Genomic DNA, 26897 nt, shown 5'->3' with positions numbered 1-26897 from the left:
GACCTCCTTGGTGGACACTTGATCCTTCCTACCCATTGTCTATACAGAGAAGACCTTCTCTTCAGGCCCCTATTCTGAATCCCAGTCTCCAACACTGAATTCAGATCTCACTCGCACATGGGGAATATTCAGCTAAATTCATATCTCGTACATAACTACTCATGTATATAAATAAAAAATAATACTAAGTCTGGGTTTTTTGTATTTTGTATTTTGTGGTAGTAGACAGTGAGTTTCTTGAAGAAACTACAAGCTCTTTTTTTTTTTCTGTCCCTACCTCAGGGTACCTAGGATCCTTTAGTCACTTAAAGAATACCTGTTAGCTTAAATTGGCTTTTGCAAAAAAGCAGGTACATTTCAGCAAAAGGACAATAAAAGAGAAAGAGAGAGAGAGGAGATGGTGAAACATGATTAATGGCCTAATGTTCTCTACTAGATGGAAGTGTTTTTAGCTGTTGGAGCTCAAGCAACCCAACGCCAAGAATATTGGAATTATCCTAAGGAATATAAGCTCCTAAAGAAAACTTACCAATCCTGCAAATTTGCTGGCCCTGGTAAAAGAGATTTCAAGGTATGAGAATAATTTTTTTCCTTAAAGTAAAAATGCAGAAACAAAGAATAATGATCCCATAAAGATTTTGATGCACTAATCCCCAGAACTTGTGATTATGTTACCATTGCAGATGTTGATGATGGGCATAGATACTGAGATGGGAAGATTATCATGAATTATCCAGGTGGGCCCAATCTAATCATAGAAGCCCTTAGAGGCAAAGGACCTTCCTCAGTCTTGGTCAGTGAAAGAGAGAGGTGACGAAAGAAAAAAGATCAAAGAGATGCAGCATTGCTGGCTTGAAATAGGAATGAAGAAAGCCATGAGCCAAGGAATGCAGACAACCTCAAGAAGGTGGAAAAAGCAACAAAATAGGTCATTCCCCAGAGCCCCCATGAAAGAACACAGCCCTGCCAAACCAGAGTGTTCCGACTGAAACTGTTCCTCTATTCCCGCTTTCACTCCTTTCCACTGGACTATCTTTTCTCATCTGTAGAGATTCAGTACAAACTATCTTCTCAAAAAATATTTTTTATCGATATAAGCTATAAATTACCAGAAAGTGAGGAGGACCATGTCATATTCCTTATAAATGTAATTTCAGTGATGGAATTAATTAGTCATAATTTGATTGGCTGTGAAAATAAAGGACCATAAAATGGTATTCATGTCACTGCTTTTAAAAAAGGATTAACAGCACTCACGAGGATCCACCTACAATTACATCCATAAACTCCTGCCTTTTTCCTTCTTCTCCTCTATTTGGATGCACATGTTCACATGCACACGTGCATGCACACACACACACACACACGTCAGTTCCACACAGTCTGCCACTGAGTATCAGTTCACGGCTATTTAAAGTCAGACAAGTAAGCAATATATCTTGCTCTGTGATCAAGAGTATAGGCAGTAGGGAGTGAAACCAGAAAATTTCAAGGCGAGCTTGCTCCATGATCAAGAGTATAGGTGGTAGGGACTGAAGCCAGAAAATTTCAAGGTAAATTTGAAAAGCACAGAAAAGTTTCGAAAACAAGGAGGTTAAATCCAGAACTATGGTTTAAGAACTAAATAACTCATGATACGGTGGTTTTAAAATACATTCACAAATAATTGGCCAATCCTTTTTCCAAATGGTGAAAACTAATTCCACTCCAGTTGAACATGGGCAAAAAGAGTTCGTTCTTATGAATAGGATATGGCCAATGTGAACAGCATCTGATCTGATCGAGTCACAAAAGACATTTCAGCTTCTTGCTGTCACTCTCTGTCATCACTTGTGGAGGAAGCCAGTGGCCATGTTATAAATAGCCTAAAGAGAGGCCCACAGGGTGAGGAACCGAGGCCTCCTGCCAATATCCACAAGTGAGCCATCTTGGAAGCCAATTCCCAAATAATTACAGGCCCAGACAGCATCTTGACTACAATCTCCTGAGAGTCCCTGAGCCAGAACCACTCAGCTAAGCTGCTTTTAAATTTCCAACCATAGAAACTTTAAGCCACTAAGCTTTGAGATCATTTATTACATCACAAGGGATAGCCAGTACACCTGAGATACAATCCTTATACCAGAAGTTACAAATTGGAAGTCAAGGTCTAGATTCAGTCTACAAATATATTTTCTTCAGCTCATACTGGTGGGATTTTTTTAATAAGCCAACAATTTTAAAATCATTAAATTTCAGTTAGAAATCTAGATTGCCAGTCTCTCTCAAAAATTTAGGAGATCTCTAGCAACACAAAGGCCTACATCCCAACTGACAACAATCAGCAGAAGCTGAGAACATGCCATACAAGAGACATGCTGTCCCTCGTCCAACACAGTCCCCGCCATACCCTATTCATCTCCATACCAACCCCAGAGGTCCTTGTCATTTAGATGGCTTCTGCATTTCTGTTTATCTTTTAGTTGAGAAATATTTCCCAGTTCCTCATCTTTATCAAAAGTAGGAAACAAAAGACACACTGAAAGATCTGTTTTCTCATTTTTTTGTTTTTTGAGACAGAGTCTCACTCTGTCACCAGGCTGGAGTGCAGTGGTGCAATCTCAGCTCACTGCAACCTTAACCTCCCAGTTTCAAGTGATCTTCTGCCTCAGCCTCCCAAGTAGCTAGGACTATAGGCGCACACCACTGTGCCTGGCTAATTTTTGTATATTTAGTAGAGACGGGGTTTCACCATGTTGGCCAGGATGGTCTCAATCTCTTGACCTTGTGATACACCCACCTCAGCCTCCCAAAGTGCTGGGATTACAAGCATGAGCCACTGCTCCTGGCCAGGTCTGTGTTTTTTTAAGAAATAAGTTTCAAAAACGTATTTCTGGGTGGAAGTGAAGAATATTCCTGCATATCCAATACGCCACTGTTGTGTACCTGTGCTGAATACATACAATTTAAGATCCCATTTTTCATCCCCTGGTGGCTTTGCTCACTTAGGCTGACTGGTCCCTATAGGCAACAGGTTGGCTAAACCTGCTTTTTCTCTTCCTGGGCCCTTAGAAGTGGAACTAGTGTAAGGCGTATGAGCATGCTAGATCTGGCCCTTCAGCATCCTAAAGGTAGCAGCCAACATTAGACCTCTTCTCTCATATTGCTTGTTTGCAGAACTTCAGTTTTAAGAAGATAGTATAACATCTGTTAAATGTACAAACATCTGGTTTTGTACTTAAAATAATTGTTGAGCCAAAGTGTCTTACTGCTTGTTGACTCAAATTATGTCTGACTACAACCATCTAGAATAATCAGAGATAGTTTCAGGTGCAACCCCTACTTTATCATAAATGTATGCCTTTTACTATTGCTACTATTTCTGTGAGAGTCAGTGAACCACAACACACAAGCCGAATCTGGCCCATCACCAACTTTTAAAAATAAAGTTTTATTGGGACACAGCCACACTCATTTATTTACTTATTTGTTGTCTGTGAGCTGCTTTCATACCACAGTGGCTGAGCTGAGTAATCCTGACAGAGACCTTACGACCCACAAACCTTATGTTTATTATCTAGTCCTTTATCTCTAGCTTACCCCTGAACAAGAATAATAAAATGCAAATGTTTTGGTGGTCAATAAGCTGAGAACTCACTGTGCTTCAAAAGAATACGACATAGGAAAAGGTAAGTTCACCACGCTTTCTCTAGAACATTTACCTATAATTCATAGTCGATAACCCTAAAGCTTTCTTTACCTTACAAATGGACATAAATAGAACTGTTTTTAAGTTGAAAATGAACTCACCGTGGCTAGTTTCTGAACATCTTCATCTGATGCTCCCAGAGATGCCAGACCTATTTCTTGTGAAAATTGAGCAAACTTAGGATCCGCAAGTAGTGGAACATGTCCCAGGAGTTCATGGCATGTGTCTCTGACAAAACAGGCATCACAAACACATGTTATGTAAGAAGATTTAAATCATCACTGGTAGAATAAGACTTAAAATCCTAAACATGACCTTGTCACCATAATTAATTAGTTACTATATTTCATCAGTGCTTGGATTTTTTAATCATTCAAATATGTCTGAAATCCAAGTGCATCTCATAATCAATAGCACTTAAAATATATGACATATAATATTTTAATAAAATAAAAGCAACTATTATTTTCAAGCTCTTACTATATGCCAAGTACATGGTAAGTGTTTTTATTACATGCATTATATCTTTTATCCTCAAAACAATCTTAGAGAATTAAAATAACTTGTTAGCACAAGATTCTATAGATCAAAGATAGGCAAACAACAGCCATGGTCCAATTCTGTTCCATTGCCTGTTTTTGTAAATAAAGTTTCATTGGAACGCAGCCATGCCCATTCATTTATGTATTGTCTGTGGCTGCTTTTGACCACACTACAGAATTGAGTGGTTATGACTAAGATCATAAGGCTAAAATAATTACTAGCTGGCCCTTTATAGAAAACATTTGCTGTTTCTTCCTATAGATAGTGGGGAAGGCAGAATTGGAATCCAGTTTGTCATGACTTTTAAACTCTTGCTGTTAACCCTTAAGTTGCACTGTAACCCTGTTACACTTTGCCAGGCAACAGGTAACAGAAGAGGATTCTATTGTCATCATCATCAAAGTAGCTATTCCAGTAGACGATTTATAGCTCTAATAAAAGCAACTCTCTTGTGATAACACATTAGAAGAATCTCCCAGTTCTCTGCTTTGGTTAGCCTGAACTAAATAATAACAGAAGCTTGGAACCTCTCTCATTTGCCTGAGCTTTCATTTGGAGCCAGGTAAGTGGGTGAAAGACAGATATTTTTCACAATACAAGGCAGGTGCCTTCCTGAGTCATTGCCATGAATAATGAATTGTTCCACAGTACCAAGCTGTAATGGAATGAATTCCCCTATGGCTGTCTGGGAATGGACTGAGATGCAGGAACATTCTTAATTCTTGACCAAAAAACCCCACTAATTATCTAGGTAGTAATTAAAAGATATTTTTTATTTCACTTGTATTCCTCTGAAATGTATTACTTCAAATAGGCGCTATAATACAAATACCAGGTGCTACCATTATTATAAGCACAAAGTATGTTGGACAGCCACATGGTTGAAGCAAATGAATGATGGTCAAGGGCCAAGATTGATGCCGACACAAAACAGATAGCATCACTCAATCACTCCATCAAAAAATCTTATTCCACAACTCAAACCAAATCCCCAACCTTGGCCAGTTACTTCACAGACAGCAGGTTGAAAGGGCAGCCAATTGGGAATAGTGGACAGGATGCTGAAAAAAAACTCCAAATTAAACCCATGTCACCTGTGTCAATAACTTCCTTTTTTGTACATGAACTGAAATGAATTTGTTTAAAAAAAAAAAAAAGGATAGGCCGAACTAACTTTGGGAAGAACTTAGTTAATAGTTTATAAAATAAAAATAAAAAGGAATATGAAGTGGTTATTCTTCAGTCACATTGCTTATGGCAAATAATCAGCTTCACTGGATTTTAGGGTATAGGGGTATTTAAATGTAATCCAAGCCCATCATTTTACATATGAAGAAATGAAAAATAAAGAAAGAAGAGAGAGAGAATATGCTGAGCTCCTACTATGTACTAGGTACTATGCTAAATGTTTTCATGTCACATTGGCAACTGAATATTTCCGAATGTTTCATAAAGGAATAATAAATATAAATAATAAGGGGAGCTTTTTTATTCCAATTTAACAAATGAGGAAGCTAAAATTTCATAAATCTAAGAATCTTTTCCTAGGCTACCACACTTTTAGTGAGAGACAGTGATAAATTTTTTTTTTAATCAGGGTCCCTCTTTGCTGCCCAGGCTAGAGTGCAATGGAGCAATCACAGCTCATCGCAGCCTGGACCTCCTGGCTCAAGCGGTCGTCCCACCTCAGCCCCTCAGTTAGGACTAAAGGCACATGCCACCACACCTGGCTAATTTTTCATAGAAACTGGGGCGGGTGGGGGGGGCGTTCTCATCATGTTGCCCAAGCTGATCTTGAACTCCTGATCTCAAGTGATCCTCCCGCCTCGGCCTCTCAAAGTCCTGGGATTACAGGCATGAGCCACTGCACCCAGCTCAGAGACAAGGTCTGAAATTTTTTGAACTTCAAAGTTACACTCTTTCTGCTCTCTGTTGTATCAATTTGTAGATATTGTATAAGTAAGAAAGTGGCTGGGGTGTACATAGCTTAGGTTGTAGGAAGAGAGTTTAGCCAAGTTAGCACAAGTAAAAATGTAGTCAGTATTTCCTAAGTCTCTTTTCCTCCAACTCAATGGTTCTCAACCTTCCAAATCATTTGAGGAGCCTTTTAAAAATACCGAATGGCTAGGCCCTGCCTGAGACTAATTCAGTCAGATTCCCTGAGATAAACCTGAGCTTTTTTTTTTAACTCTCTACAGATGACAATAAGACACAGCCAGGGCTGAAATCCACTGTCATAACTGATGAGCTCTCCTAGCAAGCTTCAAGCAACTAGTACTTAAAACTACAACTGAATGTGATTACATCATGTAGAGCTGCTCAAGTTTAATTCCACTAAAATTGCATCATTGTACTGAAGAAGAATGAAAGATGGTGACTGAGAGGTAGAGAGGTAGCTAATTCCTTCTCTGTGTGCATTTGATTCAGTTACAAGTCCAATACTTATAAGCTGGGAGTGGACCCTATAGACTCATTCTTGTGACCAATTTTTTTAAAAGGTCATGCTGCCTGCACCAATATTGGATTTAAGATCAAGCAACCCACCATGGAAAATCTGAAAACCTCCATTGTGGCTTATAATGTTAATACTAAAGAGCTCCCACTGATCCAGGCAGAAGATGTGGCAACAATAAGTTTAAATTAGTCACTAGGTCAAACTCCAAGAAAATACTGAAGATGACAAGCAACCTCATTGAAGTAAACAAGGCGAGCAGAAACTAAAATAACAATTATAGTGAATGCTTACTACGAGCCAGGCACTGTGCTAAATGCTTCATAATGTAAGAAGAGAATAGGGTAGGTCAAGGCTACAGTAGTGGTAGATGCTTGATGCAATATGGAATTTACTTTTGAATTTGTTAAATACTTGAAGAAGGCCAATGCAAAAGACAGTCTTCCATCTAATTAGCTACTAATGGAGTCTGAAAGCTTACTGGTAAAAGGTAAGGTGAAAAGTTAGCAGTTAGGAAAAAGGAAGAAAAATACTAGAGATCCAAAGACATTCAGGAGTCAGTTCTCCAAGGTAGAAAAAGGAGCCATCACCTGAGTGTTAAGTTAAGGTGTCATTAACAGAAACCTATAGCTCACTAGCCAATTTAAGAACCTTTAATAGCATTACAATAACAAAGTAATCTAACTTTGAAGAGGATAAAAGAAATTATAAATTTGGAAGAAATAAATCATACAATATAGCAGAGTAAGTTATATTGTTTCATTAAGAATGAAAGCCTGATGCGAGATGTCTAGCAGAATTATTAATGGAACCTTAGAGATATCCTTTGCTCTAAGTAGAAATGACCATGCCGTATTTTGCTAGCTTGTGTCCTCCTCTCAGCTCCGTTTCTACACAGACCCTGGGAAAGAACTGTCCTTCAGATTCCTGAACAAAGTGTGGATGCAGTATGTCATTGGGTCAAGGCTTTAAGCACCTATATTTCAAGACCAGGAACAAGGTTATTATATTTTATGTCTTTGGTGAAACATTCTCAGAAATAAAATCTGAATTGTTCTCTATCCCACTGTCTTTGGCTAAGGCACATGTAGACAAAGGAAATTGAAGTGCCTGGAAACTCTTCAACCAAAGAGCGAAGTTTTCTTTCTTTTTTTTTTTTTCTTGAGACAGAGTTTCGCTCTTGTTACCTAGGCTGGAGTGCAATGGCGTGATCTTGGCTCACGGCAACCTCCACCTCCTGGGTTCAGGCAATTCTCCTGCCTCAGCCTCCTGAGTAGCTGGGATTACAGGCACGTGCCACCATGCCCAGCTAATTTTTTGTATATATATTATTTTTTTTAGTAGAGACAGGGTTTCACTATGTTGACCAGGATGGTCTCGATCTCTTGGCCTTGTGATCCACCCGCCTCGGCCTCCCAAAGTGCTAGGATTACAGGCTTGAGCCACCGCGCCCGGCCAGAGCGAAGATTTTTAACATTACTAATAAAAGCAATTCATTAACTTTGAAAACTTTACCTTTTTTTTTTTTTTTGATTCTCTGAGACCAGAGGTCTTAGAAGCTGAATTGACCTTCACTTTTTGGGGCAGAGAGAGGTTCCAGGCTATGGTGGGCCTGAGGGAGAATGTAGACCACAAAGTCTTCTCTCTAACCCCTGTACCAATTAAGGTCTGCTGGGCTCAAATTATGCTATTAAACTCTATTTTACAAAGTGCAAATGCCACTGCTGCTGTGTCCTGCATGTAAAGTAGTTTGAGATCCCCACTTTGGCTGTATTATTGACAGCCAAACCCCTGAGTATCTAATTATGAACAGGTTTCTGATGTGAGTTCACAACTATTGCCTTATCTTATCAGATCTCTCCTAAAAGATTCAATTATTTGGCCATAATTGCACCTGTCAGTACATGCTTCCTCCAATCTCTACATCAGCAAACTTTTCTCTTTTTAACTCCCATCCCTTTGATACATTTTTGCCTGAATAATACTTTTCAGAACCTTTTCACGAAAGTGCTCTGTTCACTGGAAATATAAGACCTTTCAAAGCTGTTAACACTGTAAAACATCATGTCTCCTTTTAATAAAAAAAAAAAAAAAGCAAGAGCTGATATCAGACACTAAACTTTTGCTGCTCTAAATTGGAATCTTCTCTGATAAGCCCTGCAAGGGGGATTCTAAAGCCTGCAGAAATCGGTCCACAAAGGAGCCTGGGCAAAATGTGTCGGGGAAATTCTTAAATCAGTACAAGAAAGTAGCCATCATTTTGCTATGAAGAAATAAGGGTTCTGGTCATGAAGTTCAAATTCAAAATGAGTCTGGCATTTTTCTTATCAGTTTCCAAAGCTGACTCCTCGCACTGCGTGTTGAACAACTCCTTTTTATTTTTGCTGTAAATTAAAGCCTTTACAAGGCATTGAGTGAGCATCCAACATTTGCTTCCCATCCCAAATCTGTGCATCTGTCTTTTAAAACATATTTCTATAGGTTTTGTTTGCTCTAAATGACACAGAAGCCAACACTTTAGCTAAATCATGAAGAGAAGGCAAGGGAGATGAGTGGGAGAGGTGGAGACTTTGCATTAATAAAAGGAAGCAGGAAGATGAGCTGGGAGCCAAAATAGGGTGTGTTTTTCAGCTTTCACACAACATTTGGTGGGTAAAGGCAAGTAATCTGGGATGATACACTGCAATGCGTTGCAGACAGGTGACTTAGTTTGCTTTCACTGCATAAGATGATAAGGGGAATTAACTTGGTAGTGAGGCAACTTTTTCTCAGGGCTCATTTTGGAGCCATACACAGTTTCTTTGGTTTAGATTTAAAATAGCATACTGTAAAATCTGACCCAGATAAAATTTTAGGTGATTCTTACGATCACTCCTTCTTATATCCCTATTACAGTATAGCTACAAAGTTGCCTTTTTTTATGAAGCCAGGCACCTGGATGTTGCCCTGGAGAAAATCTTCTTTGCTTTGTCCCCTTAGGAATCATAAGGATATCCACTGATGTTTCTCTTGTTTACTACAATTCTTTTAAGACTGGCAGATACTATAGTTGTCTTCCTTAAAATTTAGTTCATTGTGTGCCTGTTAAGTACCAGGTGCTATATTAGGAACTGAAGCTTAAAAGTAAATAAGACATAATCTTAGAATAACTCTTAGCAAAAGCCACCAACTGGTTCCATAAAAAGGCAATCAAATAGCAAGTACTAACTTTCCTGATGCATCAAAAGAAGCAGTTCCCCATTCCAAGAGGGACCACAGAAAAACTACAGTGGAAATTCTCTTGGTATGTCACAAGCTCCCTACTGATATAGCTTAGATATTTGTACCCATCCAAATTTCATGTTGAAATGTAATCCCCAATGTTGAAGGTGGGGCCTGGTAGAAGGTGACTGGATTGCAGGGATGAATTTCTCATTAATGATTTAGCACCAAGCTCTTGGTGCTGTCTTTGGGATAGTGAGTGAGCTCTCCCGAGATCTGGTCTTTTAGAAGTGTGGCACACCCCCTCCAATTCTCTCTCTCTCGTTCCTACTTTCACCATGTGGCCTGCCTGTTCCCTCTGTGCCTTCCTCCATGTTTGAAAGCTTCCTGAGGTCTCCCCAGAAAAAGATACCACTATACTCCCTGTGCAGCCTGCAGAACCATGAGCCAATTAGACCTCTTTTCTTTATAAATTACCCACTCTCAGGTATTTTTTATAGCAATGCAAGTATGGCCTAATACACCCACCATTTCTGAGGTATTTCTTATTTCTTAAAGATATAAGAGATATTTAACTTTCTCTCCACCTCTCCAAGTTCAGCATAATTATGAAAGCAATATAACAATAACAGTCAAAAGCATATACCCTAGCGTCAGACCTAAGTTCATCTCTCATATTCTTATGTAGGCAAATTACCTACAGCAGCACTGTCCAATGGGACTGTGTGCAATAATGAAAATGGTCTACATCTGCACCATCCAATATAATAGCCACTTGACACAGGTGTCTACTGAACACTTGAAATGTGGCTAGAGCTGCTGAAGAACTAAAGGTGTAGTCATTTAATTTTAATTAATAAATGTAGATAACCACATCTTACGATATAGGACAGTACAGACATAGAGTTTTCTCATCTGTAAAATGGAGATTGTAAGATTCCTTGTCTCTTTTTTTTTTTTTTTTTGAGATGAAGTTTTGCTCTTATCACCCAGGCTGGAGTGCACTGGTATGATCTCAGCTCACTGCAACCTCCACTTCCTGGGTTCAAGTGATTCTTCTGCCTCGGCCTCCTGAATAGCTGGGATTACAGGCTCCCTGCCATCATACAGAGCTAATTTTTTTGTATTTTTACTAGAGAGAGGGTCTTGCCATGTTGGCCAGGCTGATCTTAAATTCCTGACCTCAGGTGATCCACCCATCTTGGCCTCCCAAAGTGCTGGGATTACAGGCGTGAGTCACCGCACCAGGCTATCTCTTACATTATTAAATGATGTACTAAGAGAATGCATTGAAAATCTTAGTTCCCGTAAGTTAGGTATTATTACTTATTACATTAAATTGTATTTATACCTAAGCCTACCATACTTGAATACGTTTTGCCCTTTGAGAAGGTAATTTATCACTTAAGAATAAGTAAGTTTCTCCAGGACAGAGGCTAGGCCGTGTTCCTATTTGGGTCTGCAGTGCTTAGAAAAGCCTAGCACATAAGATATGCTCCATAACTGCTTTTTGAACTCAACTGAATAGAGCAGGTGATGATGTGGCTCTGTTGCTCCAAATAGAAGTGAATCCAAGTGAAACTCAAGTATGGTTTTTCTAATTTCCAGTGTCACATAAAGGCTTTGGACCAGAACTTGGTTTTGCTATTTTCTAGTTGTGTAACCTTAGGGAAATTGCCTGACTTCTTTGAACCTTGGAATTACCATCTGTAAAATGGTGACAATCCTGTCCACCTAATAGAGTTGAGTGGGATAATGCCAGACAAACAGAACGTTTGTGGGAACTCTCCGCTCCCTCTTTGCTTTTCTCCTGTGGTGGCTTCCGTGCTTGTCCAAAGACATAATTCTCTACACGGTAGTAAAGAGGTATGAACAGCAATTACCTCTTTCTTGCATAAAATTCAATCATTTTGGATTTCTTCTTCTGAACTTGCAATTTAAAAATGCAAATATTCCTGGAAAAATTTCTCCCTGGTCATCTCAGTCTTCCACACCTGAAAATACATAATGAACTTCTCCCTAACTATAGAGTGTTGAAGGAATATAAATTTTTATTTGAGTCTGGTGCTTATGAGTGCTAATTTTGGACTATGGGCTCCACACAGAGAAGACAGAGCTGGGTGCAGGGCTAAGGGAGAGTGACAGAAGGAATCCTGCTTTGAATAGGAAAAAAAAAAAAAGAAGAAGGGTAGCTAACGCATTGAAGCTGTATCCCAAATCACTATAGAAAACAGCCTAAAAGAAGAAAAACAGGGCTCCAGCAGACACTTAGACATAATTTTGGTTTCAAACTGTACATTTTAAATAATGTATAAGATTTTTAAAAATAGAATGTATATTGTTAGAATGCTTCAGCTCTTGAGACAAAAGGCTCTGTAAGAAGTCTCAGAGGTTATTTTTGCTTTTAGGCACTTCACAAAACTAGACACAATATTATGATTGAAAACTTGGGAGTCCTGGAACGCAGCCTTGTAACTAAGGACGCACTGGAATTTTATGAGGCACATTAGCCCTCCACATGAATTTAAGTGGTGCCAATTAAAGGTGGACTTATTTGGTACTTTTCTAAAGCTTTTCTCTCTGCAAAGATCAAAGTGTTATTTCATCAGCACTCACACAGGGAGGTTAAATGGCTTGCTAACAGTCACACTGGGAGCTGAGAGTGGGGCCAACATTTCTGGGTGAGCAGTCCTTAGGTCCTCCTGCCTGGGGATACAGCAGTCTCCTATCTGCGTTACCACACTGTAGAGAGGTGCTGTGCCTTCTTTTTTCCAGTGAGATAGAAGATTTCTCCTCTTGATAAATGGGGCAGACCAACTGTGACCTTGTGAAGATGAAAGGAGAGGGTGGGCCTCTAGGGAGCCTGAAAGTTGGGCCAAGGACTGGATGGGGCAGCACAGCACTAAACTACATAATAGCCACAAAGTCTTTAGGGTTCTGGCAAATCAAGGTCACCAAATAAAAAAAAGTATCCCTTTCAAATGACTTCTACAAAATGTGCCATTAGAAAACAACAACTACAAAAAAATGCCATTCAACTTCAGCATACAAATTTTGAGTCTTTCTATTTAGTGTTACTGATTAACAAAATATCAGAGGTGCTGGCATTACTCTGAAGTTCAAACCCTGACTTAGGTACATACCAGCTGTGTTACCTTGGGCAATGTACTTAACCTTTCTGTGCTTCATTTCCTTATCTATAAACTCAGAATAATAATAATAATAATAAAACTCAAAGCATTGTAGTATTAGGTGAGCTCATCCATACATAACACTTGAAATAGTGTCTGGTGCTACTAACAGTAAACCTGTATCCAGCTGATGTGTAGTAGACATGTGTGCTATTCATAGAGAAAAGTATTGTTGCTACTGCTGTTGTGGTTGCTGTTGAGATTATCTATGCTGGAGGATGGAAGGAATTAAAGTATTTTCAGGTCTTGGATGCCTCTAACATCTTAACTGGCCCTCACTATACACCAAACCAGAGGCTACCAAACTAAGGGTATGTGCGCCAGTTACAAACAAGGAAAGGGAGGCCAGATGGGACTGGCTTTCTGGGAATATGCCACTTTCTGAGAATCACTGGTAATAATAATGCTGCTCCACTATCCTGAGCTGCAAGAGTAGTAATAGTGCTATGGAGGAAGCCAGTTGGATGAGCAGGAAGCTTGGCACCAAGTTCACATGTCCTATGGGAAAGAACAAGTTTAAGCTAAACACAGCTCCTGGGCATGGAGGTTAAACTCCATAAAGCTCTGGTTTATCCTCCCCACTCTGCAGTAAGACCGTGCTGAGATGACTCCAGCAAGGCCTGATATTAAAAACACCAACAATAGCCAGGGCCTAAGTCCCAGAACCTCTCGGGTGGGAACAAGGAGGAAAAGTTGGGAATGAAAAAATTCATATTTTTCCTCTCATTATGGACCCAGTGAGAGGCAACTGTTCAATCAGGAGAGGAGCAGCCAAGCTTTCCTAATAAGCAAAAGTTAAGCATAAATTCATTTACTTTACTTAGAATCAGATGAAAAATAGTGTCAGAAATAATTCACTTTTATTTTTCTTATAACATTAAACAATGGTAATTATAAGAAAAATCACCTGACTGCAAAGCCTTTTAACAGTTATATTTAAAAATAACATTAATTGCCTCTAAACTGGTCAACAGCCACAAAAAAAGATGTTCTTAATGCAAATGTATTTCATTCTATTATGGCAATAAAAGTTGCAACATTAGTCACTGGTGTCCTGAATTATTTCTCAACGGTGAGAGTTTGCTCTTTGAGTTGAAAATTGACACCGGCAGAAAAGAAGAGACGTGTGGAACCGGAACAACACAGCAAAGGGTGCTGCCTTGGCATTAGAAACAGAGTACCACGCCCATATTGCCCAAGCTGGTGGCCAGAGATTAGAACTGTGAGTTATCTTTCCCACCTAGCAGACTGGGCCCCCACTTTGCCTTTTAAACAGACCACTGAGGCATCAGACCATGAACCTTAAAGGGGCCACACTCTGCTAGTTGCCAGGGTTTGTGCTATCTCTCTCTCTCCCTCCATCTCTCTCTGTCTATCTTTTTCTCTTTCTCTGCCTGACTCTCCATTCCTTATTCACATGACCCAGGGATGAAAGAGGACTGCTTTCCTCATACATTGCACCCTCTCTGCCTAGGATCTGCAAGTAACCCTGTTCTAAAAGAAGGTGAGGTGGCAGGAGGGCATAGCACGAGAGAGCGCACAATGGACTTCCCAGAGAGACAAAAAGATCAGGGAGATTTAGAACTTCTCAGTTCTTCGTTCTGCCGCTGTACACATGCCAGGTGATGCTCACATGCCACATAACTTAGAACTCTGCATCGTTCCCTCTCATTTCAGTGCGAGAGAGGGAAGGTATTACTGAAATAACCTTGGATTTGGCCCAATTGATTTTTTTTTTTTTAAGGAAATCGTTTGCAAACTTCATTACCCGATTAGAGAGAACACTGCAATCACAACTGATCAAAGCATGGAGCCAGGCAATACTGAAATGCAGATTCATTGCCTCAGGCACTGGTCAAAGGCAGATAAAGCAAGAGTACCTTTCTTCTTCTAGCAGATCAGTGAACTTTCAATCCAGGCATTAATGCATAGAAAAGCAACTCCTCCCATCAGGAAAACCAGGAGTCACTAATTCGCCAGGGGTTCCTTTATTGTCCTCCAGGCCAGAAAACTTTCCCCAGGGAACCAGTCCAATCTGCCATCACTATTTTTTTCTTTTTATAGAATCAGGGGGTCCACATGCAGGTTTGTTACAGAAATCTATTGTGTAATGGTGAGGTTTGAGATTCTAGTGTACCAGGTTTAGAGAAGCCAGAGTCTTTAAAATTGTACAATGTAAAAAGAAGTCGAAGATATGTTTAAAATCTAACATATGTTGAAAGCTATGATGGCAAAATACATTCTATCCAGACTGAAAGTGAAAATAAAATTCTCTTTTCAGATAATGTCTTTTTTGTTGCTTCATGCTCATTTCTACCTGGGTCTTCAGGGCTCACCTTTGTCTCATTAGCGCTGCCTCCACTACAACAGTTCAGCAACTGAAGGCAGTTATTTGGAAGCACAGTACAAGCACCAAACACAGTAGCCAAGTTGAACTTCACAAATTGGAGAATATGCCCTCTAGTTGGTTTTCAATTGAGTAAATGGGATTTCATTACAAAGACAATGCCTGTGAAAGTGCTTGGGCAGGAAACAGCCCTCCCAGTATAGTACCTATAGATTCAAACTATGTGGCTGAGAAGGGACTTAGGACTTTGCAATATACAAGGATTAAAAAGATCTTTACAGAGCATTTTGTCTGCACAGTATATTTCTGGAAGGATACAATGGAAACTAGTGGCAGTGGTGGCCTCTGGAGAGGATGAACCGGGTATCAAAGGGACAGAGGATAGAAAGAAACTCACTGTTCACAGTATACCTTTTAGTACACTTTAAATTTGAAACTATGCATATGTATTACCTATTCGTAAAGTAATAATTTTAAAAAGCAAATGAATGGGCTGTAATCCCAGCACTTTGGGAGGCTGAGGCGGATGAATCACCTGAGGTCAGTAGTTTGAGACCAACCTGGCCATCATAGTGAAACCCCATATCTACTAAAAATTTAAAAACTCAGCTGGGTGTGGTGGTGCACACCTGTAATCCCAGCTACTCAGGAGGCTGAGCAGGAGAATTGCTTGAACCTAGGAGGTAGAGGTTGCAATGAGCTGAGATCCCACCATTGCATTCCAGCCTGGGTGATGGGGCAAGACTCTGCCTCAGAAAAAAAAAGAAAAAGAAATAACTACTCAAATCTATTATGGATGCTTTACATTCACTTCTGAACTTACAATCTTTATTTGTAACTACCAGAAACTTCTCCATCTAGAGGTTCCAGCCATGGGCACCTCAAAGACATTATACGCCAAACCCAAATTCTCCTCGTCCCTCCCTCTTTTCTTTCCTCTTCCCTCCCAGCCTGATCCTCCTCCAATATTGTCGGTCATTAATAGAAAGGACTTCCCACTCAGCTTCCCAAACAAAACCCTTAGCCTTACCTTAGGGGCCTTCTCATCGTCTCACCCCTACTGTAGTCACCAAACATTGTTACTTCCATCTCCGTGGTGTTAAGAGGGCATCAAATAGATGCCCTCTTGTACTATGCTGCTGACCTCTTCTAGCTCCACACCTTATGAACTATATTCCTTCATAGAATGTAGTTCCCCAGATGGTTTTCCATGTTGCTCATTCTCAACAATTTCTTAGCCCTCAACCGCAGTCATTTTTCTCCAATACGCTTACCCAATTATTCCTAAGAACCTTGGATAGTTCCCTGTTGCCTACAGAATTAAGTCCAAATGTCCTAGTTTGATAAATGGTCATTTAATACATGGCCTGAAGATACATTTCATCCCTAATACATAAACTGTACCCTGGCTATTCTGTTCTAACAAGCCTTGCTCATGTGTGCCTCTTGCGTGTCTCCACAACTTTTCACTTGCTGTTTTCCCTGACTCGGAAAGCTTCCCCTTCCCTCCCCACCCAGCCTTGTCCAAAAATGAAATTTCTGCTCATCCTTCCAAGCTCTCACTCAGGTTATACATTTCTGAAAAGGCTTTAGGTACTGTGCCTTTCTTTGTGCTCTCCAGCACTTTTTACACACACTGATTATAACTCTAACCACACTATTTCCTAATTATTTATGTTTCTATCTCCACTGCCAGAATGTGAGCTGCTTTAAAAAAAAAAAAAAACGGCTGCTGTATTTTATTTATCTCTGAATCCACTGCACTGCCCTGCTAGCATTCCACATAAATGTTTGCTGAATGAATTGACCGAAAGTACTTTGGTAAAAATGTTAACACATTATCCTCTGTAGCTAAAATCTCATTTCTTTGCCTCTCTCTCTCTGCATACCTATTGGCACGCTATCACAGGTCTCAGGAGGGCCAGTTATTCAAAGGGAACTAACAAAGTGCCTTCTATTTGTAAACAGAGCCATTTGTAAACCCTCTGGGCTAGATTTAGAGATTGCCTTTCTGACTCTGACAGTGCTCCTTTGAGCACTCACTCCACTGAAAGAAGCACTTCTTTACCAAATGTCTGGAGTCCTATAAGTAACCTTTGTTTATCCTGAAAACACTTTCAGGGAAGCTGAAAAAGCTTTAAAAAAATATACTGACCCTACAGGGACCTACCTGGACAGTAAGCTTTATGCCAGCCTAGGAAGGGGAGGGGTGCTTCAGAGACTTGACTTATCCTTACTCACTTCCACTACCATCAGCTACTTAACTGCCTGAACCTCAAAAGCTTCTCTGCTCCCCAGTGAAGAACATGGCAACCCATTAACCACAAGTGCATTCAAGTAAAACAGCATTGTAAGCATACGCTGAGTGACCTGAAGAACAGTGGGGTAAGATTAAAGCAAGGCACACATTTTAATGGAGCCCAAGAAGGTAAAAAAACCCCACAGCTCCCAGCCTCAGGGTCTTTGCTTCTGCTGTCCTCTTGACCTGGAATTCTTCATCCCATCATATCCACATTCACGTCTTTGCTCAAACGTTGCCTACCAAGAAGTTGTCCTGACCCAATCCAAAAAAGCAGCGCTCAGGATTCTCCATCTCCTCCCCACGATCTATTTGTCTTCACAGCACTTATTAGCACTTCATGGTAGCACTTACACCTGACACCATATTCCCTGTCTATCTGTCTATATGCTAACCATTATCTTCACCATTCACCTGGAAGGGCAGGAATGCTGCCTCATTCCCAGATAATCCAAGCAAGTAGTTGTCTCCCAGTAAACGCTCGTTACATTCTTTAAAGAACTCAAAGAAATACGATAAGGTCATTTCACACTCATAGACTGTACAGTCCCATGTGTGATTAGGCCAGATGATTAACATGCGGGAGTTCCCAGCTTACTCCTACTTCCTACCCATGACAGAGCAGTAGCATCACCTCTTAGCTTCTCTCTCCCACTCCTAGCTTACCCATTGTCCAGGAGAGAATGAATAAAAGCCCCAAAGGAAAACTGACAGAACCAGAGAAGAATGACAAACTTCATATATACCTGGAGGTGATGGGCAGGATTAGAGGAATGTTTAAGAAACTGAAATGGCAGGGAGAGCAAAGCACAGAGTTTGGAGTTTGGAGGTGATGAAAAAGATGAGAGAGGATTACTAATGAGTTGCTATGGTGTGTGCACATGAGCCTCCTTCACATGAAAGAGGCCTCCTGACGAGAGAGGCACACATGTTCTGACCATGTGTTGACGTCTACTTTACACTTCTGTGCCTTCTCTTCCTCATCAGAAATGGAGATCTGGCCAAGCAGATGGCTCAGTGTCAGGATAAAGCTAGAGCAACCAGCCAGAGCTGGAATAACAGCCAGAGCTGGAATAACAGGGGCCCCAGTGGACCCAGCTGAGGAGTCTAATCCTTCAATTAGCCCTTTTTTCTGTAGGTGAATGATGTGACTCTCATTGGCTCAAAGAAATTAGTTTGGAAGTACAACAGGGCCTAAGTCATTTTCAAGAAAAGTGATCATTGACCACTTTATGGTGTGGTGGTCTCTGTCCAGGCGGGGCTTTAATGTAGGTACTCACGGTTCCGGAGTATAAAGGGGATCTGAGCCATGCCGGATGTACTGGGTACAGTGGAACACTCTGTAGGCCAGTCCCGCCAGAAAGTCTCGTGGGCTCAGGTATCCAGCCACCGGCCTCACGGTGAAGCCAGACCTTTCTAAAAAGGCAACAGAAAGAGCCAACTCAATATTAACCCAGCAAGACTTGAGGGCCCAAGCAGGAACTTCTACTATTTATAAGGAAGATCCAGAAACAAAGTCATCAAGATCATAAACCTCTTGACAACGGAATGATGGATACTGTTAACAGCTATCATGTTTGGTGCTTCTGATGACTAAAATCCCTCTCAAAATGGTTTCCAGGGGAATAAGACATTCAATAAAGTGAAAAAAAGGGTGAAAAAAGTATTCAGATATTTAAATTCAGAAGCCCAATTAGCATAAGAAATCTCAGATAAATCTATTACAATCTAAAGTGACACTTAGGACGCATTACCTAGTATCTTTCTAAGAGACATACTGAGGGATCTCTTCTGTGTGCATGTGTTCAGTGACACACAGATAAGGCACCCTTCACTAGCATCTTCAAATCAGTTCACACTGTGGCTTCCTATTGCCAATACCTGCTAACTCCTTCATTCCATATTGTTATTTCTGTGATATTATATCAATGACCATGATTTGAAGAGGTACACCAAAGCCCTACATGCTCTATTGGTTTATGGTAAGAGGAAACAAAGTAAGAACACAATAAAGTCTATAAAACTGCCCCATACCACTAATTCAACTAGGTTGTGAGTCATCGGTGTTCTCAGTCTAAGGGCTACCTAATGTTTTCTTCTCAAGAAGGCCCAGAAAACTTACAACAGAAGGAATATTCTCTCTTTTTTTTTTTTTGGAATGCACATTTTATCCAAATGTCATATAGAGTCGCGCATTGCTTAATAATGAGAAAATATTCTGGGAAATGCATTGTTAGGTGATTTTGCTGTTGTGTAAATCTCAGAGTGTACTTACACAAACCTAGATAATACAGACTACTCCTGGGCTACAAATTTGTACAATACATTACTGTACTAAATACTGTAGGCAATTATAACCCATTAGTAAGTATCTGTGTCTCTAAATATATCTAAACATAGAAAAGGTATGGTGAAAATATGGTATTACAATCTCATAAGATCACCGCTATGCATGTGGTCCATTGTTAACTGAAAAGTCTATATGTAGCACATGACTGTACTTTTAAGTGGCTGTTTTATGTTCTGTTCTCTTCTCACAACAGCAGTTCTATTTTTTAATATAAATGTATATATTTAAAATGTATAACTTGATGTTTTGATACACACATACAGTAAGTCCTCAACATTGTCAGTAGGTTCTCGGAAATTGCGACTTTAAGTGAAAGGACATAAAGCAGGTTGAAGAAACCTGTTGAAGAAACATCATTTTCTTCAACATTGTATTGTCATAATGCTGATGAGGGGAAAAATTGGTTTTGTTATACATTGTTTCACTTTAAGTCACAGTTTTCAAGAACCTCTCGATGACGTTAAGTGAGGACTTACTGTAATAGTTAAATGATTACTACATTCAAGTTCATTAACACATCTGTCTTCTCATATAGTTGTGTGTGTGTGTGTGTGTGTGTGTGTGTGTGGTAAGAGCACATAAAATTTACTCTTGTAGCAAATTTCCCTTATGTAATATGGGATTATTAACTATAGTCTTCATGCTGTGCATTAAATCCCTAGATTACTGGGCACTGTGGCTCACACCTCTAATCACAGCACTTTAGAAGGCCAACCTGGGTGGATGGTTTGAGGCCAGGAGTTGGAGACCAACCTGGGAAACATGGCAAAACTTCATCTCTACTAAAAATAGAAAAATTAGCCAGTATGGTGGCATTCACCTGTAGTCCCAGCTACTCGGGGACTACAGGTGAGGCATGAGAATTGCTATAGCCTAGGAGGTGGAGGTTTCAGTGAGCTGAGATTGCACCACTGCACTCCAGCCTGGGCAACAGAGCAAGACTCTAAGAAATAATAATGAATGAAAAAGATATCTAGACTCATTCATCCTACCTACCTGCAACTTTGTACTTTTTGACCAATATCTCCCCACTTACCCCACCTCCTGCCCCTTGTAACCACTGTGTATTTAACTTTTCCATATTCCACATATAAGTGAGATAATGCGGCATTTTTCTTTCTGTGTCTGGCTTATTTCACTTAGCATAATGTCCTGGAGGGCTATTCTTATCCTTGATGCCAGCATTGTAAAGGTTCCCATTCTGAAAACGTCAACTCATTAGGCGACTATGATAGAATGGTTGAAAATGATCTTAAGAGGCAAGAACCAACCAAGCTTATAAAACAAGCCCATCCTGGGATTTCTGGTACCTGCATGGAAATAACCTATTCTCAGGCCTCCTCAGACCCGTAATTCAAACAGCATTATGTTCATTGCAAAAGCTTTCACTATGGATTATTCCCTGGTGAATATCAAAAAGATAAGTGTATTTTCTTCTTCTTCCATATTACATCAATTAAGCCAGTATATCCCACACATGGGGCATATGTAACAGTACACAGAGGAACTTTTTTTATTTTAATAGTTATGTATCTTATTTTTATGTGAATTAGAAAAAATATGAAACCATGACATCAAGAACTTTGAATTTGAAGATATCATTGCTTTAAAAGTTTCTGTTTTAAATAAATTAGGTATTTTAAAAGTGAGTCAATGTAATGATATAGGAACACCTACACTTACATCATACTGGCTACATGCCAGGGAGTGACACAAACTAGGCCATATATCCAGTTCACCAAGGGTTGTGGAAAACAGTAATGAAAGAAATAGCTAAGACTCTGCTATGCTTAATATGTTTTAGGCACATTAGGCCTTTAAGGTATATCAATTAATTTCTCCTCCCAACCACCTTGTGAGGTAGATGAAATTACTATCCCCCTTGAGAGAGGAGGAAACAGAGATACAGAAAGGTTAAGGTGACTCTTCTAAGGTCACCTAGTTAGGAAGTGACAGAGTGGGTATTAAAGTCCTGATATTCTACATCTAGGATCTATGCTCTAAGCCCCTATACCATACTGCCTCTCATAAGAATATTAATCTGGGGCCAGCCACAGTGGCTCACATCTGTAATCCCAGCACTTTTGGAGGCCAAGGCAGGTGGATCACCTGAAGTCAGGAGTTTGAGACCAGCCTGGCCAACATAAAGAAACCCCCTGCCTCTACTAAAAATACAAAAATTAGCCTGGTGTGGTGATGCATGCCTGTAATCCCAGCTACTTGGGAGGCTGAAGCAGGAGAATTGCTTGAACCTGGGAGGTGGAGGCTGCAGTGAGCTGAGATCACACCATTGCACTCTAGCCTGGGCAACAAGAGTGAAACTCTATCTCAAAAAAAATACGGCAATAACTATGAGATGACATTCTAACTATCAGGGTTTGGGAAACAGCACAGTAAAAAGCTATCCCCATATAAGGAGCTTTTAGTAAAGAGGTAATATTAATTTAGCTCTGTGGGAAACCAAGAGGAAATGATGGGAGAATACAGTCTAGTGAAGCAACAACATAAGGCATGAGGTAATTAGGTGCTAATTAAGTGATACTGATCAGTAGTTCTCAATCTCTTTTCCTCAGTAACAAATATAGTAGATGATGTTCACACATAACACAGAATGAAAGAGTGGGAGAGGTCATGGTGGCTGCTATGATCGAGATTCATGGAGGAGGCAGGACTTGCTCTGAGTCCTGAAGAATAAGTAGAATTTGAGTAGGTGGAGAAGAGATGAAATTTTCTAGAAAAGAACAGAGTTTACTCTCTTTCTAGAGAGAGAGTTTTCTCTCTTTATCTCTTTCTAGCAAAGACAAAGAGAGTCCACAGCAAGGTCAGAGGGTTTGTACAGGGCAGTTGCATCAGGAAACTTACTTGGAAACCTGGGTCAGGGCCTCAGATTGAGGCTGAACTGTTCAGACTTGAGAGTATAAAAGAGGGATCAGCAAACTATCACCTGCAGGCCAAATCCAGCTCACTGCCTGTTTTTGTACACCCCATAAGTAAGAACAGTTTTTGTTTGTTTGTTTGTTTGTTTGTTTTGAAACAGAGTCTCACTCTGTCAACCAGGCTGGAGTGTAGTGGCACAATCTCAGCTCACTGCAACTTCTGCCTCCCAGGTTCAAGCAATTCTTGTACCTCAGCCCCACAAGTAGCTGGGACTGCAGGTGCCCACCACCATGCCCAGCTAATTTTTGTATTTTCAGTAGAGACAGGGTTTCACCATGTTGGCCAGGCTGGTCTCGAGCTCCTAACCTCTAGTGATCCATCTGCCCTAGGCTCCCAAAGTGCTGGGATTACAGGCATGAGCCACCACACCCAGCCAGTTTTTATATTTTTTAATAGACACATTTAAATGGCCATCAAACTACCTATATAATAGCCTTGATTTTGCCTCTTGGCCCAAAAAGCCTAAAATATTTATTATCTGGCCCTTTACAAAAAATGTTCGCCAGTCCCAGTGAAAACAAGAGGGAGTCAATGATCATTTCTAAGCAGAGATGTCAGCAAAAAAGTAATGCTTTCGAAAGTATTGTTTATAGGCAGTGGGCAGGAGAGTTAAGGGAAGAAAATATAAGCATCAAGGTTAGAAAATGATGAGGACCTCCATTTGGGTGGTAACAGTGGAATAGAAAGAAAAGGATAGATTCACCATGTGTCATAAAGCCATAAGTGGCAATAGGGGGAGTCTGTGGTAGGCTAAATAATGGCCCCCCCCAAGAATGCCTACATTCTAATCCCCTGAATCTGTGAATATGTTACCCTACATGGCAAAACAGACTTTGCAGATGTTGTTAACTTAAGAATCTTGCGATGGAGAACCTGTCCTAGATTATTTGGGTGGGGCCAATATAATCATAAGAGTCCTTACAAGAGGGAGGAAGGAGGGTCAGAGTCAGAGAAGGAGATGTGACAATGAAAGCAAAAGGTTGGAGTGATGCAAGGAAGGGGCCACAAGCCAAAGAATGCAGGAGAACTCTAGAAGCTGGAAAAGGCCAGGGCACAGAAGCCACCAGAAGAAATGAGCCCTGTAACACCTTGATTTTAGACTTCTGATCTCCAGAACTTGTGTTGTTTTAAGTCACAAAGTTTGTGGTAATGTGTTATAGCTATTATTGGACACTAACACAAAGAAGGACTGATTATGGGCAGAGGTGGGGATAACATGGGTAAGAATGCAGAGGAGTCTTTAGAGGCAAGACTGATGAGTGTAGAGAAAAAATTACTGATAGAAACTGAGAAAACAAGGAAGAAAGCAACTTCCAGGAAAGAAAGTAGGCAAAGAAGTTTTTGCTTTTGGAACTATTGCACTTGAAAGAAGAGAGAGAAAAGAGCAGAGAATTCAAGGACTTAAGCACAATGAAGAACAGAGGAAGAAATGGGACCACATGAAACTTTGGCTTTTCCTCCAACCCCTCACAAGCCTATTTCCTAGCTATTGTTCCAAGGGGGTGTTGTCAGTGAAGAAACCCAGACAGTGTGAAATGATGTCACCGTATGAGTCATCATGTTCTCTAGTGTAATATTAGCAACAAGTACAGTCCCTGGCACACAAATTATAATGTAAAGTATTGATCAATCAGTTGACTGATTGATTGACTAGTTGTGTTACCAGAAAGAGGTCCCATTCCAGACTCCAAGAGAGGAATCTTGGATATCACACAAAGAATTCAAGGTGAATTAATAAAGTGAAAGCAAGCTTATTAAGAAAGTAAAGGAATAAAAGAATACTCCATAGGCAGAGCTCTGGCATGGATCACTGGTTGCCCATTTTTATGGTTACTTCTTGATTATATGCTAAACAAGGAGTGGATTTTTCATGAGTTTTCTGGGAGAGTGGTGGACAATTCCCAGAACTGAGGGTTCCTCCCCTTTTTAGACTATGTAGGGTACCTTCCCAACATTGCAATGGCATCTGTAAACTGTCACGGCACTGATAGGAATGTCTTTTAGCATACAAATGCCTTATGATTTGAGTATAACCAGCAGTGAGGCTGACCAGAGGTCACTCATTGCCATCTTGGTTTTCACGGGTTTTGGCTGGCTTCTTGACTGCAGCGTTTTATCAGCAAGGTCTTTATGACCTGTATCTTGTGCCAACTCCTGTCTCATCCTGTAATTCAGAATACCTTAACCTCCTGGCAAGGCAGCCCAGCAGGTCTCAGCCTTATTTTACCCAGCCCCTACTCAAGATGGAGTTACTCTGGTTCAAACGCTTCTGACAGTTGCCTGATTTCCTCTAGAGGAAAGTCACTAATGTTCATTACCCATACGATTTCATCATTCAGTACATAATTTTTAACAAAGCAAATGAAAAGGCACCTTTGAAGGTCGTTTCATACCCAGGTAGCCCAGCATGGTAGCTCCTGGATCAGAAAAAGCTCAGAGCTGAACTTGCAAACATCCTTTGGGTTTTTTCATTTATAGCAGCCAACCACAAAGAGGCCTCAGCAAGCCCCTGAGCTGCGAAAACAGCTGAGTCCATCTCCCCTGCCCAGGGACCGTGTCCTGCTTCCCACAGGTGGCCACAGGTAATTTTAAATTACTATTTTTTTCTTTTTTGGAAAAAGAACCATTGCTGCAACCTGTGTCCTTGGAAGGCAATTGAGGATATTGACCAATAAGAGACAGTCTGTGTGAGCTCTTACCTTTCAGAAACATGGAGACATCTTCGAGTTGAGGCACATTGTCCTCTCTGTAGCCACAGTATTTAGTCAGCAGAGGGAAGTTTTTCAAATACTCTCGGCAGGCATGAGTGGGATAGAGTTTGGAGAGCTCCCGGAATACAATGCCCCAAGTTTTAGTTTCTTCTTCAGTATACTCCACCCTGGGAATGGGCTGACCACTGGGCAGGAGAGAAGAAAAATAAATGAATCCAGCTTTGAATCGCTGAGTTAAGAATTTTCTCACCTTAATACCTGTCGTTAAGTCAGACTCTGGCGGAGCGGAACACATGCCACATGTCTGAAAGGACCCCATTAAGTACTGTTTTTTAAAGCAAATGCTAAACTTCTAATGTTGTGCATATGTATTTGAATTTCTATATAAATTATTTTGTAAATAAGTTATATCTTCACACATCCTTAGAGAAATGTCATAAGATTTATGTTCTTAAACTGAGATGGGTAACAAGTAAAAGTTCTGGGTTAGAAGGAACTGGTTAAGGTACAAAACTATTCTCTGGGAGCATTTTCTGCAAACACCTGACAACAGTAATAAATAAATGTTTTGTCTCTTAAAAATCAAATTGCTCTGTGAGTTCTCTTTGTCCCTTGCCCAGACTCACCCTAATCTTCAAGTGTAACTTTGAGATTATTTGTTCAATGTCCAAAATGTCTGGGAGACACTGCAAGATTGTGCTGAATTTAAAAGTGAGAGTTTTGCAAACCACAAAATAAGTAGCATTCATTGCAGGTCATGGTGAAAGATACACACATTAAGCCCCCTCAGAGGACGTCAGCAAACTTTCTGTAAACGCCCAAAGAGTAAATATTTTAGGCTTGTGGGTCACATGGTCCGTGTCACAACTGTTCAATTCTGCCACCATATCTCAAAAGCAACCATACACAATAACAAATGGATGTAGGTGTATTCTGATAGAACTTCCTTTATTTGGCCCATAAACAGTAGTGTGCTGATGACTTGTTTAGAATGTTGAAACATGGTGCTGGACTGAAGTGGTCAGAGAGAGCTTCCTGGAGGAGGTACAACTTGAGCTGAGACTTTTTGGCCAGGTAGGACCTGCAGGTTCCAACAAAAAGAAAGTGAGGAGAAACTGGTGCCCTAATGTAATAGCAGCCAGCAGCCACAAGCAAGGAACATACCTGTGATGCAACTA

The 26897-nt window shown here is 40.4% G+C and overlaps 1 protein-coding gene across 1 annotated transcript in view; it reads right to left on the bottom strand.

The window, feature by feature from the left end:
- Positions 1-26897, bottom strand: part of TPH2 (tryptophan hydroxylase 2) — a 97908-nt gene that overhangs the window by 38852 nt on the left and 32159 nt on the right. Inside the window, exons 6-8 of the mRNA XM_078336880.1 lie at positions 25708-25904; positions 19002-19137; positions 3790-3916 (exon numbers count right to left, since the gene is read on the bottom strand). Of these exons, the coding sequence (XP_078193006.1) occupies positions 3790-3916; positions 19002-19137; positions 25708-25904 (460 nt within the window). The remainder of the gene's footprint in view (positions 1-3789; positions 3917-19001; positions 19138-25707; positions 25905-26897) is intronic.

The sequence above is a fragment of the Callithrix jacchus genome, chromosome 9 (assembly GCF_049354715.1).
Source record: "Callithrix jacchus isolate 240 chromosome 9, calJac240_pri, whole genome shotgun sequence".
Classification (NCBI taxonomy): Eukaryota; Metazoa; Chordata; class Mammalia; order Primates; family Cebidae; genus Callithrix; species Callithrix jacchus.
The sequence above is the reverse complement of the archived record's forward strand: the minus strand, read 5'-3'. Positions and strand labels throughout refer to the sequence as shown.